We start from the raw sequence: 16,921 nt of genomic DNA on the forward strand, positions 1-16,921 counted from the left end.
AGTTTTTGTAGCCATCTCCGAGTGCAGCCGAAACCTTAATAAAAAATGTCTCAATTCATTAAAATTGACATTTTTTTTCTGGTAGTTTGTAATAAAATAACACAAGAAATCAAAGACTTACTCTCTTCGTCTAAACCAGGTTTTAAAACTAAGCCAACATTGCGTTGGCTGGTACCAAATGAACACGTATCATATATAGAAGCCACATAGCTGTCCATATGTACTCGTAGTAGCAGTGGACAATGTACAAAGTTCTCACTGTATTTTCTTTTGTGGTTTCGCAATCACCACAAGCCATCAAAATAAAACGAACATATTTCAGTGTCTACTGTACCTGCACTATTCCGTGGGCAAAGCTATTTGAGTGTTCAAAAACTGCAACCAAGAGATGTTGTTTGGATTTTGTCTTTAGCCTTTATTGTGAAGACGGGAAATGACTTGGGGGCGTTGCCAATTCATCACCGGAAGGATCCAACTCCGGATCTTTCACCTCGCTAGAGCTGAACAGATGTGACCTGAGTTTAGGCAGTCACATTTACAGTGTGATGTCATAAAAAAAAGAAAAAAAAAATCATCGTGCATAAATGTTAAAGGTCAAGTACTCTACGATGACGTTGGAAGAGACTTTGAATAGACTTAGGCACACAAACTACATTTGCAAATTTTTGCAATTGCGTAATTTGCAATTAAATTTCGTTTTTTACTTTGCTGTTGGCTTGTGCTTTTTGGTTTAGTCTACGATTTTTTTGTCTGCTTGCTATTGTGTAATACCTTTTTGTTTTGTCTGCGACTTATTTTCTTTGGTATGTTGTTTTTCGTGTGTAATTTTTGATTTGCTTGTTAGGCGCTTTTGCTACTATTTGCAATTACCCCTTTTCGTAATTTGTTTTTTGCAATTTGCACGTCGATAACCACGGCCTGTAGGAAACACTAAAATGACTCGCTTGGCTATAATTACATCATAATGTATGAAAATGTGTTGACTGCCAGTCGTGCCTATGGTTGTATTTTATTCTGGCATCTTCGTGGCAACATTTTGTGGGATTCCTAAGTTTATCGTGTCTCCGGGCGAATCAAGACGTGATAAATAAGACAAAAAATCTGAGGTCATTACCGCGATCGTGCCGCATTCTAACACCTGCTTGGAAATAAGAGGGAAATGCGAATCCAGTGCGTCGCTACTTGTTACCCGCCATGTCTTCCTTGTGTCAGGCATTTTCTTGGTCGCATTGTTTGGGGTCCTCGCTGCAGGCTCGGCGGGTCTCCCGGGTCGAAACAACTCGAAGTGAAGATACAACTCGAAATCGAAGGAAATATTGATTGAAATCGGTTTCTTGGATACCGTCGGACCCGCGTTCGGCCTACAATGAACCTTGAACTACTCGGTAACTAACGGAAAGCCTTACTTGCTTGACGAGCAGGTCTTTCCCCAAACTCGCGACGCGATTGTTGTGGTTAGCATTGTAAGCTAGCTTAGCACCGTGAACGGACACACACGAGTTTACTGATACGATCGCCGAATTACTTCAAATTGCATGTTTAGGAAATAAACACGGTGCGCATGCTAAGTCCGCGTCAGCCTACACCATTACGTCCATTGCTTAGCGACGCTCTTTCGAAATTGCAAAGCAATTCAACGGCATTCAAAACGCATCGGTCTGAAAATAAACATGTTAAACATGAACATTGAGATATTATGTATTCCAATGGAACTTATTCCCTTTAAAATGATATACGGGGAGTTGCCGAGGCGAAATCCCCGGTTTGGAGAAAAACGCATTTATCGGCTTTCCGCGTGGTCTACTAATGCTTTGTTTTCATACACTCGATAACATTTCGAAGCTTTTGGCTATGTGTCAAAAATTCCCATGTTTGTCAGCAAGTCAGTTTCCTGAAAACGCATCACTGTTTCTTGGTGTTCTTTGTCTCCCCAGAGTCTTTCGGGCAGAACTATCCCGAGGTAAAGCAAACCCACGGGCGAGGGCCTTCCCGAAAGGCACGCCGTCGTAAGCCGGACCGGGCTCCCCTTTTGTTTGCCTTTCCCAGGAGGCGGACGGAACGCTGGACTGCATCAGCATGGCCCTCACCTGCACCTTCAACCGCTGGGGGACCCTCCTGGCGGTGGGCTGCAACGACGGCCGCATCGTCATCTGGGACTTCCTCACGCGCGGCATCGCCAAAATCATCAGCGCGCACATACACCCCGTCTGCTCGTTATGGTGAGACGCGCAGGCGGAACCGTATGGGCCGTTTGTTGACTTGTGACGCGAGAGAAAGGAACGCGCCCGCAGCTGGAGCCGAGACGGGCACAAGCTGGTGAGCGCGTCCACGGACAACATCGTGTCGCAGTGGGACGTGCTGACGGGCGACTGCGACCAGCGCTTCCGCTTCCCCTCGCCCATCCTCAAGCTGCAGTGCCACCCCAGAGACATGTGAGTCCGCCCGCCCACTCGCCCGCCCGCCCGCCCGCCCGCTCGCGCCCCACCCACCCGGGGCCAACATCCCAGCTGGCGCCGCAGGGACAAAGTGCTGGTGTGCCCCATGAAGTCGGCGCCGGTGCTGCTCACCCTGTCCGACTCCAAACACGTGGTCCTGCCCGTGGACGACGACTCGGACCTCAACGTGGTGGCGGCCTTCGACAGGCGCGGCGAGTACATCTACACGGGCAACGCCAAAGGAAAGGTGGGACCCCCGCCTCCCGCTCGGCGTCGGAAGGGCGCGCCGATGACCGCCGGCTCGCCCGCAGATTCTGGTGTTGAAGACGAACACGCAGGACCTGGTGGCGTCTTTCCGAGTCACCACCGGCACCAGCAACACCACCGCCATTAAATCCATCGAGTTTGCGCGCAAGGGCAGGTGGGTGGACGCCCCGCAAGACCAACCAAACGCATAAATCTCGGAAGAACTCGGTCCGACCGAAACATTCGAATCTACCATCGGAATCCACACGAACGAGAGCAAGAAGACGACGCCTGGGCCGCTTTTTCCCTTTGCAGTTGCTTCCTCATCAACACGGCCGACCGCATCATCCGGGTTTACGACGGCAGGGAGATTCTGACCTGCGGGCGCGACGGCGAGCCCGAACCCATGCAGAAGCTCCAAGACCTGGTCAACAGGTGAAGCGGGCCCGTCCCGGGCTGACGCAAAGCCGCCTTTGCCCGCCGCCTTACCGTGCCCGCGCGCAGGACGCCGTGGAAGCGCTGCTGCTTCTCCGGGGACGGCGAATACATCGTGGCCGGCTCGGCCCGCCAGCACGCCCTCTACATCTGGGAGAAGAGCATCGGGAACCTGGTCAAGATCCTGCACGGCACCCGGGGGGAGCTCCTGCTGGACGTGGCCGTAAGGGGCGCCCGGGCGGGCCGAGCCGCCGCGGGCGCCGGACGCTCGGGTGACCTCGTTCTTGTCTTTCGCCCAGTGGCATCCCGTGCGCCCCATCATCGCCTCTATCTCCAGCGGAGTGGTGTCCATCTGGGCCCAAAACCAAGTGGTTAGTAGACAGTCGATCACGATAGAGTGGGCATTTGTCTCGTTTACAACAAACATGGTGGGCCGGCGTATGCGAGTTGCTTCGGGTTCTAATTCATTTACTCTTCATTTGAAAACAGCGGACATACGTTCCGTAAAATCAGCAATATAAAGCAGCAAATCATCATTTGCCTTTTCCATTAAATAGCAGCCATTTTTACAAGCTCTTTTAGCCAAATATTTGGAGGGTAAAAATGAACAAACGGACTTTTACATGGAGGAAAAACGTAAAAAAAAATACATGTCTTCCGGGACGAATGAGTCAACATGTAGAAAGTCAAGGGGGAAAACTCCGCTATTCACACATTGTGCGGGTGACAAGTTGCTTCTTGAAGCAAAAGGAAATTTGGCGTTTACAAATAACGTATGCTACTTTATCGGGGCTTTAGAGGTCATTTTGATCCCGAGGACACAGCGTGCGTACAGAAATCGAGGACAACGGGAGGTCCATGTCACCGCCTCGCTCGTAAAAGGCATTCAACAGCATTTCACGTCAAACGGAGCCAAAATGGCTGAGCCGATCGTCGGGAGGAATACAACCTTCACGCCCGCAACCGCCGCGCTATTCCGAAGGCCCGACTTCCATTTTCCACCCGCAGGAAAATTGGAGCGCTTTCGCCCCGGACTTCAAAGAGCTGGACGAGAACGTGGAGTACGAGGAGCGAGAGTCCGAATTCGACATCGAGGACGAGGACAAGAGCGAACCCGAGCAGACGGGTGCGAGGCTCTTGGCGAAGGGGAAGAAAAGTCTCCTTTGTGTGCTTTTGTAACGGGCGGCTTGGAATTGTCGGGCAGGCGCCGACGCGGCCGAGGACGAGGAAGTGGACGTGACCACGGTGGACCCCATTGTGGCTTTTTGCAGCAGGTGAGCCCGCCCGTCGCCCCGAGCAATGCGGCCTCAATTTTTTTTAGTCATTTTTGAGCGGTCGCGTCAAAGCCTAAAATCTTGCACGGGTTGTCAAAACGTGTCTCCGTGCTTGCGAATGGGAGATGGAGATGGAGAGGTACACCCTGCAGATGTCAATTTCAGCCCACGTCGGGCTCATTTACTGCCCTAAAACTTTGTAAATACTGTCCGTTTTGGACATACTTACAACCTCCCGTTTCATTGTGCGTTCCCCCCGATTTTTGTGTTCAACGGCAACTCGCCGACAACGTGCAATCGAAATTTTTGCGGGGACCCAAATACCGCTCACTTATGACATTTGCAAGCCTTTCAATGACTGCTGAGCGGCTTTGCCCGGACTCCCGCAGTGCAAAGTTCTTGCTATGCGTCGCGGGACTTGTAGTTGACAAAAGGCTTCCATCCTAAAACTTAGGGGAAAGCTTTTGTTTTATATCTGCGTATTCCCAAGTGCATTGAATCGCCGTCAAGGTTTTTTTTCCTCGCAAAATGAAAATCCTTCAAAACCACAAAGCCCTGGAATTCCATCACGGGTTTCGTATGCCCGCCCCCGTGTTATCGTCAAACGGCTCCCCAAACCAAACGGCGGCAGGGCGCGCGCCTCCTTCATAGCTGCCCGCGTGTTTTGCGCAGCGACGAGGAGCTGGAGGACTACAAGGCTCTGTTGTACCTTCCCATCGCCCCCGAGGTGGAGGACCCCGAGGAGAACCCCTTCGGACCCCCGCCGGACTCTGCGCCGCAGGCGGGGGCCGGCGAGGAGGCGCAGGCGGGCGGCGACAAGAAGCAGCGGCCGCCGTCTTCCGACGGCACCCCGGCCAAGAAGAAGGCCCGCACCACCAACATCGAACTGCAGGGGGTGCCGGTCGACGGTAAGCCCCCATCCCCGAGCCGCGGCGGTCCTTGGGCGGGCCGCCCGCTTCAAGTGCTTTCTCCGGCAGAGGTGCACCCCCTGCTGGGCGTGAAGGGCGACGGCAAGTCCAAGAAGAAGGCGGCGGGCCGGCCCAAAGGCTCCAAAGGTAAAGACAAAGACTTCCCCTTCAGGCCCAAGCCCTACAGGGGGGGCGAGCGGGCGTCCTTCGCCACGGAGGTCCTGGGCGCCCCCGGCCCGGGCGGAGGAGGAGGAGGAGGGATGAAGGGCAGGGCGGAGGGGGGCCTGGCCGCAGGTAAGCCTGATGCTGATAGAGGGCGCCGCGCCGCGCCGCGCCACGCCGCTCCGCTAAGCTCAGCCTGCCTTCCCCGTGCCGCTTCCGCCCCCGCCCCCAAACTTGAACGACTATCCGCCTCCAGCTCTCCTTCTCAAACTCGGGTCCCAACCACGCAAAACTCCGGAGGGCTCCGGAGCCGGTCCGCTCTTTCTTCCCTTCCATTTCCACGTCAAAAGCCTATCGGCGCGTTTATTGGGAGTCGGATCCGATTCGCCGACCTTGGGACAAATTCTTCCCGACTCCAATTCTTTTTGACTCGACTGTAGCTTTTGAAATTCGCCTGCCCTTCGGGGCCTGTTCCATCGCAGTGAATATTGTGGAAACGAATTCCTTCCGTTTTTTACTAAACAAACGGTAGAAATGTTCCTCCATAGCGCGAATAGTATTTTTCAAATTCACACCTCAGACACAATCCTTCCTCGATCGCAAACGTGCGTTACCTCGGGAAAACGTGGCCTTTGTTCTCATAAGACTACAAGTCTCATAACGTCCTCGCCCCCTCAAATGGTGCGGTATTACATTTTCCCCAAAAGCAAACGTTTTAACTCATTCGCCGCCATCAAAGAGCCGTTTTGACCGGGCTGGCCGCGAATGAGACCGTATCTTTTCGTGGCGTTTTAGGGGCGCTCGCGGCCAATACGTGGAATCGCCATTAGGGTTACGAGACGCTCGCCGGACCTCGAAAGTTTGACAACTCCGCCTGGCGTCAAGCCGAAGTCTGAGACGTCGGACACTTCATTGGGAAGGCCCGCGCGGCCCGGCGGAACGTAGGAAAACGTCACCGGGTCATGTCGTTCCATTGCGTCCCCGTAGGCGGCGCCGACGCGACGCTCAAAATCCATCGGGTCGCACGGCAGGAAAAAAAGATCAATAAATAAACTGCGCACGGCACAAGAGGACTAGCTCAGTCGTTGTCCTCGGCGTGGGAGGGCGTCCCCAGGGAAGCGTCCAGACCGCGGTTTGACGACTTGCAAACGGGGACGAGACTAATCGACTAATCGACGTCAATGACCATCGGCCGCTCCCGTTCCCGCTTGGCCCTCCTGCTCCCCGCTCCCGCCTGGCTCCTTTGGCCTCCTTAGGTGTGCCGCTCCCCCTCGCGCCCCCTCGCGCCCCCTCGTCCTTTTTGTCCTCTCGCCTCGACTAACGCTCGGAAATCCGGCGCGGCCGGCGCCTGACGCGCCCCTTGTCTCCCTTTGCAGGGACGCTAGTGACTCAGACGTACAAGCAGCACGACATGGGGGGCACGGACTGAGGCCGGCAAGGAAGAAAGGGTGCTTGTCCTCTCGGCGCTTTGTCTTCTCCACAATTGTCTCTTGGTAGTGTGCGCGTATGTATGGTATTGCTTGTTTTTTATACGTAATAAAACATTTTGGAATGGACTCATCAGAAGCCATGTGTACAATGTGTCAACCCTACCTCCGTCTCATTTCTAGGAAATGAAATGAACGGAACGGCCATTGAATTATTTCAATTGTAACGTCCTCTGCCAGGGGAGGAAAAAAAATTCCAGGCTAAAACTGAAAAGTCAATGTAACCCTGCGGGAATTTTTCACTAGACTCAGGCTTTTAAATGTTTACATATCATAAAAAAAGCATACCAAAAAAACCCCGGGCTAAAATATTGCACTCGATGGTTTATCACACGTTTCCCCTGATTTTTGCATTAATCCCTCCCGCAATAGAAATGTTGGTTATGCATCAGCATGGAGGGCAAAGGCGACGAGACTCGGGCTCCAATTAAGGATTCTTTCAATTATTGATTAGGTCTATTCCATAATTCAAAACACTATTTTACATTGTGGGTTTACACGAACTGTCAAACTGTTAAATCCCGTTTTCAGCGATGATTTAATTTTCAACGTGCATTGTGAACAGATTTGTCTTAAATGGTTCATCCCGGGGACATATTATCCGCGATTAGTCACCGTTCCGCTCTTTCAAAACGTCACACTCGTACGGGGGCTTTACCCCCACGCGTGGGCAAACATTACTCACCGATCATATGATCAACTAATTTACTGGACCTTTCCACTTCGAGATTATGGGAGAAAACGACTCACGGAAGATCCGTCCGCCAATCAGAACGGAGTGGGCACGGCTCTTCAGGGCATCGGTGACGGGGATTCGCCGAGCAGCCTGTCAAACAAAGCATCGCGTCAAGTTTGACATTGACGGACTCTGAAACCGAGCGGAAACGCGATCCGAGTCAATTTGCTTACCAAAATATAGGCGAAGGAAACCAAATATTTGCGAGTATGTCCGTATGTTTCCTTAATGGAGTGAAAACGAACTGATTTGTGTCACTGTGAAAGCGCGTAAAAGGAAAAATGCGAACGCATGCTCGAGTGAAGCCGAGCGTCAACGTGACGTGTCCTTGACTTTGAAAACGTAGGCGGAAGTAAGCGTGCGCGGAGGGCAGCAAAAGTCGGCGGGCGGGCGAGCGAACGCGCTGCTATCCGACGCTCGCTCAACTAGTTGGGAGTACTCGCCTCGAGACTCCCGCGGCCGCCGATCGCCAGCCAGGCCCGGCCACGTCCCGCTTCGGCCGCCATGGAGCTGGACAAGATGGACGAGAACGACTGGCGCTACCACGGCGAGGGCAACAAGAGCCTGGTGGTCTCGCACGTCCAGGTGAGTCGGCTAGGCTAACGCCGAGGCAACTTGGGCTGCTAAAGCGGCGCTTCCCGGAGCGCCGCGGGGCACACTTGGGATTTTCGGGGGCTGAACATATCCCGGGGAAGACCGCGTCTTGGAAGCGGACGGCGGAAGTGGCAGCCGCCCTGGGGGATTCGGACGCAGCCTAGTTGCCCTTGTTGTTGTCGGGCTGTTTTGCTAGCTTGGCCGCGCGATCTACGAGGACACGCGTAACTCGTACGGCCGTCTCCAAGAATAAGAATAATAATAAAGAACCGATATGTGGGAGCATCCCGAGGGTGCTCTCGGGTCCGCTGGCAGCCGGCCGGAGCCGAGTGGGGCAGAAGTGCGTGGTGCGTTCAGGGACACGCGGCCGCCCCCCTTTGCTCGCCCATCCCCTCGAGGCGCCCTACCGGCCCGAGCACGCTGAGCAACAAGTAATGACCGCATACCTGTGTGGCATCTTGCTTTTTTTTTTTTTTTTTTTTAACTACTACTTTGGCTCCAAAAAGGACCGAGCGACGACATGAGTTCGTTTGAAACAACATTCAAGTGTAAATAAGTTGGCCGATCCAGAAAAAGGACCGAGCGACGACATGAGTTCGTTTGAAACAACATTCAAGTGTAAATAAGTTGGCCGATCCAGAAAATGGTGTCAAATTGGCCCATACGGCAGTTGGAAAATAATCATTTCGAAATATATTACCGAATAGGTCAACAACTGACATTTGAACTCATTTGCAGTAAAAGCACAAACGTCGGGGTGAAAATTTTCTGGAATGTGAAGTTCCGAACTAATCTTGGCATGCCTTTCAAACAAGTTTTCTGACTTGCAACATGGTAATTTTTTTCAAGGTTAGACAATAGGCAGCTTTGTTTTAAAAAAATGTAACAAACATGCAGGGATCTGCCAGGCGTCTTATAAATGCCAATGAAAACGAGCAAATACAGAAAGAGTTCCTATAAACTTTTTTTTTTTCTTTCAGGCTAGGAGCATCAAAACTCATTTTAGCTTGCGCCCCACATTGAGGAGATTTTTGCAATTTTTGCGCCATATGAATTGCTTCAAAATTGCAGCATACTGTATATGAACATTTCAAACAGGGTTTTATCAAAATTTTGATTGAAAAAAAATACAATCATCACTGAAATAAAGAGGTTAAAATTGAAGAATTTACACGGCGAAAAGGGTATTTTATTTTTTGTCCCCCCCCCCCCAAAATGAAACTGGTGGTTTATGCGCTATATAATGCGCACGGAATTCTACATTTTTGCTGAGCCAGCCTTGAAAAGGAGCGTTTTCATTTCAATGGGATTTCCCTGGTTAAATCAAGTCTTTCAGAAAATGCTTTTCGGCGCGCCTGCCTTATAGTGCGGAAAATACGGTCTGAGCTTGAATGTCTTCATTCTGTAAAGACGTAGAAATACGTCTTTGGCATTGAATGAGTTAAATCGCCACCTTCGACCGCACATACGTATGGATGAAAGGAACAATTTTGGTTTCCGATTGAGAGCAAATTAATTGGAACGCGAGGCCGTGTACTGCGCCGACCCTCGGCTGAAAAAGCATAACATCGTGGGAAAAAAAGGCACTGTCAAGACCTAATATGTTTCTTTTTAATCTGATGCGATTTCTTGTGTGTTTCCTTGCAGCTGTCCAAAGTTCTTCGCTTGCTGAAATATCCCGCCGAGGACTCTGAGAACCCGCCGCAGGTAAACAAGATGGGGCGTGAAGTGACAGGCGTCCCTCGGGTGTGTGTTTGTGCGTGCGATTTACTCGTCAGCTTTTCCGGATGCTCGCGGGCATGCGCGCACACGCCAACGTTAGCGCGTTCAACTGGTTTGCGCTTCCACGCGCACGCACAAATCTGTCTTGGAAACGCAAATCGTGCGTCGCTTCTTTTGGCGGGACCCGAGGACTCATTTTCTATGCTGATTTTCCAAGTCCTACTCCCTCACGCGTTTTCTCCATAAATCGTGAGGAATTGTCATTAAAGTCGTGCAAAGTAGTTAGTACTTCCCAAAAAATCCAATTGATTTGTTCTTATTTTGAAAGGGCAGCAATTCACTTGTTCTTTTTCACCAATTTATGTGGACATGGAATTTGTTTTCAGTCGCATTAAAAAGCAGAAAATGACAGTCATTCCCAAATATATGCCACACGCTGAATTTGGGGGTCAAATTCTGCTATTTTGGATGGTGGCGTGTAGAGGAGCCGCCAACGCTTTGTCAACAAATAACCATTTGCAAAAGTCTTGCGTTCATATCGGTTGGTGACATAGCTTGGTCCCCGGGCTCTTGTTTGCGCACCTCGGAGCTATACAATAATCATTATTCTATCCTTTCCGTCACGCTTCATGTTTGTGCAATTGTTTTGTTTGCGCGTTAGCAACATCACGCTAGAAAGGCAAAGCACGCTAATGTTGTTTGAAAAGATTATGTAGGATCTTGTTAAGCCACGGAGAATGTTTTGGAAGGTGTCCACGCGAGGGAGGAACCACTTTGCGCGCGCGTCTCGCGTACACGCCTTCACGCCTCCACCTAATCGCCTACCTGTGCGTGCGCGTGCGTTTCAGACGGCGGAGCAGGCCTTCAGGCACATCCAGAACATTGTGGACTTCGGCTCCAACGTGATGAGCAGTTTGCTGGGCCACAAGTTCGTCCACAGCGGAGTAAGGCCCACGCAGTCCTTTGAAATCGCACGAGTAGTTTTTGTGCCCTGAAATGGACACATTTGCACTTGAGAATTTGGGGCTGGATATTTGGAAACACACAACGCAGTTGGGGTCCTCAACCCTTTTTAGATCAATCAGCTTCACATTATGGCAGCAGGGTCACATTGAGTTTGTGATAGCGGGGGACCCAGGTGGAGGGCCGTACGCTATCAGTCCGTGCAATCGCCGCTATCTAAAGTCCCCCGCGATCGGCTTGGCAACCGGTTGACGTATCCCCGGCCTACTGCCCGTAAACGGCTTGAATAGGCACCGGCAAGCCAGCGACCCTCGTGAGAAGTGGCGAGAGAAGATAAATGGATGGATGTTCCAGTTTATTTGCTCTTCATTTGAAAAGAAAACCCTACTCTTCCTTCCTCGCTGCCTGCAGAAACCCCGTTGAAATCTCACGTAGCCGCCCGCCTCAAGCGCCTTCATCTGCCCCCAGGGGCGAACCCCCCTTTGGGAACCCCTTATCGAGGGCATGACGCTCGCGTCGTAAAGTGCCTGAAAATCTTCCAAATAGACATGAATAAGAATACGGATGAAACACAGTGCAAAACGCGCTTTGACGTTTGTGGACAAGAAGTTCCAAAAGATGTCTTTTCTGAACTTTGCGCTTTCCCCAAAATAGCTCACAGCGTTCCGCTTACGCGGCCCGTCAGCTGACGTCCGCCGAGGATGAAAGGCAATATTGTTTGTTCCGTAATCGGCCGCGGGGCATCGGCGCAACGCCCGGCCGCTTTGATACAATGTTGGCGAGGCTGCGATCAACGCGGGCCACTCCGCGGGACAAAACGCTCGCCGTACGTCGCGTCGCAAACGTCAGGGGGAAAAATGAGCTTGGATAGGACTAGATTGCGGCAACCTGCTCGTGGGAGGAAGGCATGCAAAAACTAGTGGCGCCTTAGAACCCTACCGACTAGAAAAGGCCGGGATTTCTTCCGGATATCTTTCTGTTGGAGTGACAGCGTTTTACAAAAAAATAAACGCCACTTTGTCTTTCAAAATCATTCGGCCTTGGCCTTCTCCAGAGGTTTTATGAGCAAGATCTCGTAAGCCCCATTGGAAGAAAAGATAAGGTTGGCTCGGCACGCTCCGGCGGCGTAAACCTTAGAACTAAATAAGGTTTGAAAACGATTCTCACGAGATTCTGATGGAAGTCGGCGTTATAGAGAAGAAATGGAACCTTGAAAAACATCGTAGGAAAACCCGAAACGGATTTCTTTTCTGGCAGGAAGTGGTGAAGCTGCCGCTGGAGTTTGTGCGGCAGCTGTCCATCAAAGTTCAACACCAGCGACCCGGTAAGAGGCCGCGGCGGGCGGGCGGGCGGGCGGGCCGTAGGATCCGCCACCGAACCCTGACCTTGTTTGTGGACGCCCGCTAGCGTGGCGCCGCGACAAAGTCATGGACATCTACAGCGGCTGCGCGCTCTGCCTGCCCAACTTGACCTGGCCCGGCCTCCTGCAGCACTCGCACGCGCCGCCGCTCTGCGTGGAAATCAAGGTGGGCGCCGTTTTCACGCGCGCTCCATTATTAAGCGGCCCGAAAGCCGAGGAAGCTCTACGGATTTGAACGCGTGCCTTTCAGCCCAAGTGCGGCTTCCTGCCGTCCGCCAAGCACGTCAGCCGGGACGTGAAGAGCAAAGTGTGTCGCTTCTGCATGCACCAACACTACAAGGTAAAAGGCAAGAAATGGCGCCGCCTGGCCAGCCGGCTGGCTCACCTTTGCCTTTGCGCGCAGGTGGCCAACGGGCGCTGGAAGAGACGCAGCCTGTACTGTCCTCTGGACTTGTTCTCGGGGTGAGTGCCCGCCGGCGGACGCGGCGGCCCGGCCCGCCCCGCTCACCCCCACCCCCCCACACAGGAGCAGACAAAGGATGCACTTTGCCGTCCGCCAGCTCATAGAAGAACCTCAGAACAACTTCAAAATCTTTAAGGTGCGCCCCCGCCTGCGTCGGAGTCGGACTTTGCCGTCGGCTTTCTATCATTCTTAATAGCTTCCGACGCGCTCGCTTATCCGAAAGGCTAAATGAAGCTTCGCCGAGCACTTTTTAGTTCCCCGGATGGGGGACTAAAAAAAAAAACCCCGCCGCATGGGGTTTGACCGCCAACGGATTCAAACGAGCGTTTGGCGGCGCGCCCGGCAGGGGGGCCAGTGCATCTTCAGCAGCAAGGAGGGCGGCCAGGAGGACTCGTCGGACCTGGGCTCTCTCCTCTACCACCTGCGCCCTTACTTCCTGTACGCCAACAACCGCATCCACGCTCACCTGAGCGCCAAGGCCGTCCTGGGCGACTTCATCCAGGTAGGCGCTCTTCCGCCGGTCGGCGCCGCCCACGCGCTCAGGCGGCGGCGTGCGCAGGTGCTGGTCAACGCCCTGCTGAACAGCGGCGACGGCGGAGGAGGAGGCGTGGCCACCGAGCCGCGGGAAGACGGGCGCGCTTTCTGCGAGGCCAGTCTCTTCAACAAGGAGAGGAGTCGGCACGGTCAGATACCCCTCAAACTTTTCCGAAGCGCCCGGGACGGGAATCGGACGGTCCGCACGTTACCTACACGCGGTGCTAAGATGGGGAATGCAAATCAGTTTTCTCTTTTCTAGGGGGGGCCTGGCAAAATCTAGTTGAGAAACACTGCTCTAGAGGATGCCGGAAGAGATCAAATGGGCGGGCGGGCGACACAATTTCACATTGATCCATTTCTTGGGGTTATTTTTGGGAACGTTTTTCGGCTGCGAGTAGTGACATAATCATGTACCAAAGGCTCTACGCCAATAGATGGCAGCACAGTAAAAGATAAGCTCTTGAACCAGGGTTGATAAAAATAAATAAATAAATCGATCGATTGTACTATAAGCCCAGTTTCCAATTTTCAAAGCCACGATGGTGCAACGCGGCGGCCACGTTGCAGGTTCTCAGGGCTTACGCGGCGGCCGCGTTGCAGGTTCTCAGGGCTTACCCGGCGGCAGCGTCCTGTCCCGCATCCTCCACGCGCAAATGTTGGACAACTTGAACATCGAAGGCCTTTATCCGCTCTATCGGCGAGTGGAGCAACACCTGCGCGACTTCCCCAAGGAGAGGTAAAGGCAATTTCCCGCCGCGCCCTCACCGGCCCGCCTCCCTTCCCTTCCCTTCCCTTCCCTTCCCTTCCCTTCCCTTCCCTTCCCTTCCCTTCCCTTCCCTTCCCTTCCCTTCCCTTCCCTTCCCTTCCCTTCCCTTCCCTTCCCTTCTCTTTTCTTCCCGCTCCCTCAGAAGCAACCTCCAGGTGGACGGTCCGTACAACGAGGCCTTCCTGGAGCGTGTCCAGAAGTGTCCCGCCGAGGACGACGGCTCCCTGGACTTTGCCGTGTCCAAGGTGAGACGCGCCGTCGCCGCGGCGACCGGCGCCTTTGTGAGCCCGCCGCCTTGCGTTTTAGGTGCATCAATACCGCGTCGCCATGACGGCCAAGGACTGCTCCATCATGGTCACCCTCGTGCCCGGCGCCAATGACGACAAAGAGGACGACCAGGACGGGTGAGTGCCAAAACGCTCTCGTAAGAGCTACCCCGCGACTAGCGATACTTTTCGTCAGCTCGCGATGCGCCGCAGACAAGTAAAACGCAGATCTTTTTTCCCCGCTCGTACATTCTACTTCAAAGTCTGATGACCTCGCATGACTTTTCGCTCTGAAACTCAAACTACTGAAATGCTGTCACTCCTAACTAAAATGCTTTTGCCGTATGCAAAACGATCGAAATACTTTTGCTCACTTTGATTTCCTGCGCTCACACGCGGCTGCAATACTCCCACACGAATCTTTTTTTTTTTTTTTGCTAACGTGCACTATTGAAATTTTGTGCAACACAAACGAAAGTACTGCAACGCTCACATACACCGAAACGCTGTCACTAAAATCCTTTTGCTGTCCTGAAGTGAAGCGCGCGCCACTGAAATTTTTCCGTTCGCGTCGCTTACTAGCTCTCGCCGACGTTCACGGACTTAACATTCGTCGCACTGCCGAAACGCTGCCGTCGCTCATCTCTAAAGTCCTTTTGCTGTACTCGCAACCGTTGAGATCCCTTCCGCTCGTATTGATCTGGCGCGCTACGGAAACGCTTCACTCATCGCCGAGGCGCCGCCGGTTCTCCGCCCATCTCGGCGCGGTGGACGTTTGTTTTTCTCTCGCGCACCGGCGAAACACCCAAACGGCACCGACGCGACGGAACGCTTTGGTACACGTTGCCTAACCTCCGAGCCGCTAACCGTCGCGGCGGCCTGTGTCCAGATTGTGCGCCCAGCGCCGCCTGCGCGACTTCCTGTCGTCCCGAGCGCCCACCTTCTCCTACTCGGTGTCCATCCTGGACCTGGACCCCAAGCCGCTGGACAGCATCCCCCTGCAGCTGGCCCTGGACCACAAGATCGTGTCGTGCTACAGCAGGACGCCGGGCGCCGTCCCCGAGCGAGACGAGCGCACGCTGCTCTTCAGGCCCGTCTGAGCGGGCTCGGTCGGGGACGCCGTCTCCCGCCTCTGCTTCCTCTTCGCTCGACTTTGGCCGGGGGCGGGTTTTGCCTGTCGCCGTGGATACGCTGCTTACCTGCATAGTGCCAACATAGCCGGAGAGGCGGGTGCTGATGATGTCATTTCCTGAATGTATTCTGGGACCTTTGCCGAGCTGCTGGGGACCTGCAACACATTTTTAGTTGGACTAATGTGACCGTGTGAGTGTGTGTGTGTGAGAGAGAGAGAGAGAGCGAGCCCCTTTCACACCGAGAGCCTTCGTTATCGGAGGTAGAACATTGCGGTTCTGAGCCTCGAATCCTACAGGTGCTAACGGGCGCCTTTCACCGCAAAATTTAATTTGGTTTGAGCAAACGAATGAAATTGCCATCACAAACTTGATTGGATTTTAAAGCTTTAATCGATTAGTTTCACACAGGTGCCAAAAAAAATCAATCGGTTGCACTGCATTAAAACGACAGAAGTATCTTTTTACCATTAAATGGAACATTGTTACAACGTTCACGCGGAGACATGCTATAAGGAGGACATTATCATTAGGGGACAACAATCCTGGCGTTCAGTTTTCTGCAGATGTGGAAAACCAGAGCCCGAATATCAAGTTGACTTTTACAGGTGGTGTGAAAGGGCCTCACAATGATGTCACTTCCTGTGAGTGCCACCCGTTTCCGTTGAGGAGAATGCGAACCCCTCGACGGGGTTGCTGAAAGGTCGTGATGAGTTTTGGGTCTACTTTGAGCCAGAGGGGGCGCACCACCTACACGAATGGACCTTGGGGGACTTTTGGTGTTACGGCGCCAGTGTGTGAGTGTGTAAATGTTTGGTGGGGGTACAAAATTACTTGCGAATACAAAGGCTGCTTGTCTGCCATTTTGTATGTAAATTATTTATTTTTGTAGATTTTGACCAATGAGCTCTGCTGTCACAATTTATACTGGAGCGGGGGGGGAAAAAAACGCACACTTTGAAAGATTTGTGTCATTTTGTCTTGCTTTTTTTCTCCTTCCTCTTAAACCAAGCCAAGGTATTCAAAAATAATGTAACTGGAAAAAAGTCTGAATCTGTAGTGTTCACTGCATATTCTTTATCCTCAGTAAGGAATGACTACTATTGCAAAAGTTTGCCAATCACATGCAGTACTCGTGACATATTCGCATGACTATAATACTGCCCTCCAGTGGTCAAGTCTCACACACACACGGCAGAAGGCACCATGAACTACGCAAGTACTGCGCAGTAATTGACATAGGACCACTGAAAGAAAGTAAAGAATTAATTCGTTTCATCGGTTATGAGTCCCACCGCTCTGATGACCTCCTCCAAGGCCGCTTCGGGCCCCAAAAGCCTCAAGAGGCTGCGGAAGGCCTCGGCGGCGCCACCCGCAGCCTGACGCTGCGGCCACAGCTGCAAAGCTACAAAACAGTTGTTCACACTATGACTATCC

The 16,921-nt window shown here is 52.6% G+C and overlaps 3 protein-coding genes across 11 annotated transcripts in view; 2 read left to right on the top strand and 1 right to left on the bottom strand.

Moving 5' to 3' along the window:
• Window positions 1-989: 989 nt before the first annotated feature.
• rbbp5 (retinoblastoma binding protein 5) lies at window positions 990-7,016 on the top strand. Of its 6 annotated transcripts, none has more exons than XR_015866691.1 (14): window positions 990-1,385; window positions 1,935-1,960; window positions 2,047-2,219; window positions 2,292-2,432; window positions 2,520-2,682; window positions 2,747-2,856; window positions 2,997-3,116; window positions 3,186-3,339; window positions 3,416-3,487; window positions 4,125-4,242; window positions 4,321-4,390; window positions 5,063-5,298; window positions 5,368-6,716; window positions 6,837-7,016. XR_015866691.1 is itself a non-coding variant. In XM_088424336.1 (14 exons), the coding sequence occupies exons 1-14, from the start codon at window positions 1,367-1,369 to the stop codon at window positions 6,887-6,889; spliced, it is 1,680 nt and encodes a 559-aa protein (XP_088280462.1). In that variant the 5' UTR covers window positions 1,001-1,366; the 3' UTR covers window positions 6,890-7,016. The 6 variants fall into 6 exon arrangements, 4 of the variants coding, with proteins under 4 accessions (XP_088280461.1, XP_088280464.1, XP_088280462.1 ...); XR_015866692.1 differs by having other exon boundaries at window positions 995-1,385; window positions 5,118-5,298; window positions 5,368-5,445; XM_088424336.1 differs by having other exon boundaries at window positions 1,001-1,385; window positions 5,368-5,592.
• A 1,023-nt stretch (window positions 7,017-8,039) lies between these two features.
• Window positions 8,040-16,449, top strand: ippk (inositol 1,3,4,5,6-pentakisphosphate 2-kinase). Of its 2 annotated transcripts, none has more exons than XM_088423089.1 (14): window positions 8,040-8,268; window positions 9,925-9,984; window positions 10,848-10,943; window positions 12,220-12,286; window positions 12,370-12,488; window positions 12,573-12,662; window positions 12,726-12,784; window positions 12,849-12,921; window positions 13,132-13,287; window positions 13,345-13,468; window positions 13,890-14,058; window positions 14,231-14,333; window positions 14,395-14,492; window positions 15,244-16,449. In XM_088423089.1, exons 1-14 carry the CDS (start codon window positions 8,188-8,190, stop codon window positions 15,452-15,454), a joined length of 1,506 nt encoding a protein of 501 aa, XP_088279215.1. In that variant the 5' UTR covers window positions 8,040-8,187; the 3' UTR covers window positions 15,455-16,449. The 2 variants fall into 2 exon arrangements, with proteins under 2 accessions (XP_088279215.1, XP_088279216.1); XM_088423090.1 differs by having other exon boundaries at window positions 8,041-8,268; window positions 13,923-14,058.
• The window catches only part of cenpp (centromere protein P), a 54,125-nt gene continuing 53,062 nt past the window's right edge, over window positions 15,859-16,921 (bottom strand). For all 3 annotated transcript variants that reach the window (XM_088423091.1, XM_088423092.1, XM_088423093.1), the window contains exon 9: window positions 15,859-16,889. In XM_088423091.1, coding sequence (XP_088279217.1) covers window positions 16,750-16,889 — 140 coding nt within the window. In that variant the 3' untranslated portion in view covers window positions 15,859-16,749. The remainder of the gene's footprint in view (window positions 16,890-16,921) is intronic.

This window comes from Hippichthys cyanospilos, chromosome 9 (genome assembly GCF_059441005.1).
Source record: "Hippichthys cyanospilos isolate Australia breed blue-spotted pipefish chromosome 9, RoL_Hcya_1.0, whole genome shotgun sequence".
NCBI lineage: Eukaryota > Metazoa > Chordata > Actinopteri > Syngnathiformes > Syngnathidae > Hippichthys > Hippichthys cyanospilos.

Excerpts from the sequence above, each read along its gene's own strand:
- ippk (XM_088423089.1), top strand. The coding sequence starts at position 8,188 with ATGGAGCTGGACAAGATGGACGAGAACGACTGGCGCTACCACGGCGAG. Across the intron at positions 12,489-12,572 it reads CGCTCTGCGTGGAAATCAAG|CCCAAGTGCGGCTTCCTGCC; the intron begins GTGGGCGCCGTT and ends CGTGCCTTTCAG. Across the intron at positions 12,663-12,725 it reads GCATGCACCAACACTACAAG|GTGGCCAACGGGCGCTGGAA; the intron begins GTAAAAGGCAAG and ends CTTTGCGCGCAG.
- rbbp5 (XM_088424335.1), top strand. Across the intron at positions 2,857-2,996 it reads GAGTTTGCGCGCAAGGGCAG|TTGCTTCCTCATCAACACGG; the intron begins GTGGGTGGACGC and ends TTCCCTTTGCAG. Across the intron at positions 3,117-3,185 it reads CTCCAAGACCTGGTCAACAG|GACGCCGTGGAAGCGCTGCT; the intron begins GTGAAGCGGGCC and ends GCCCGCGCGCAG.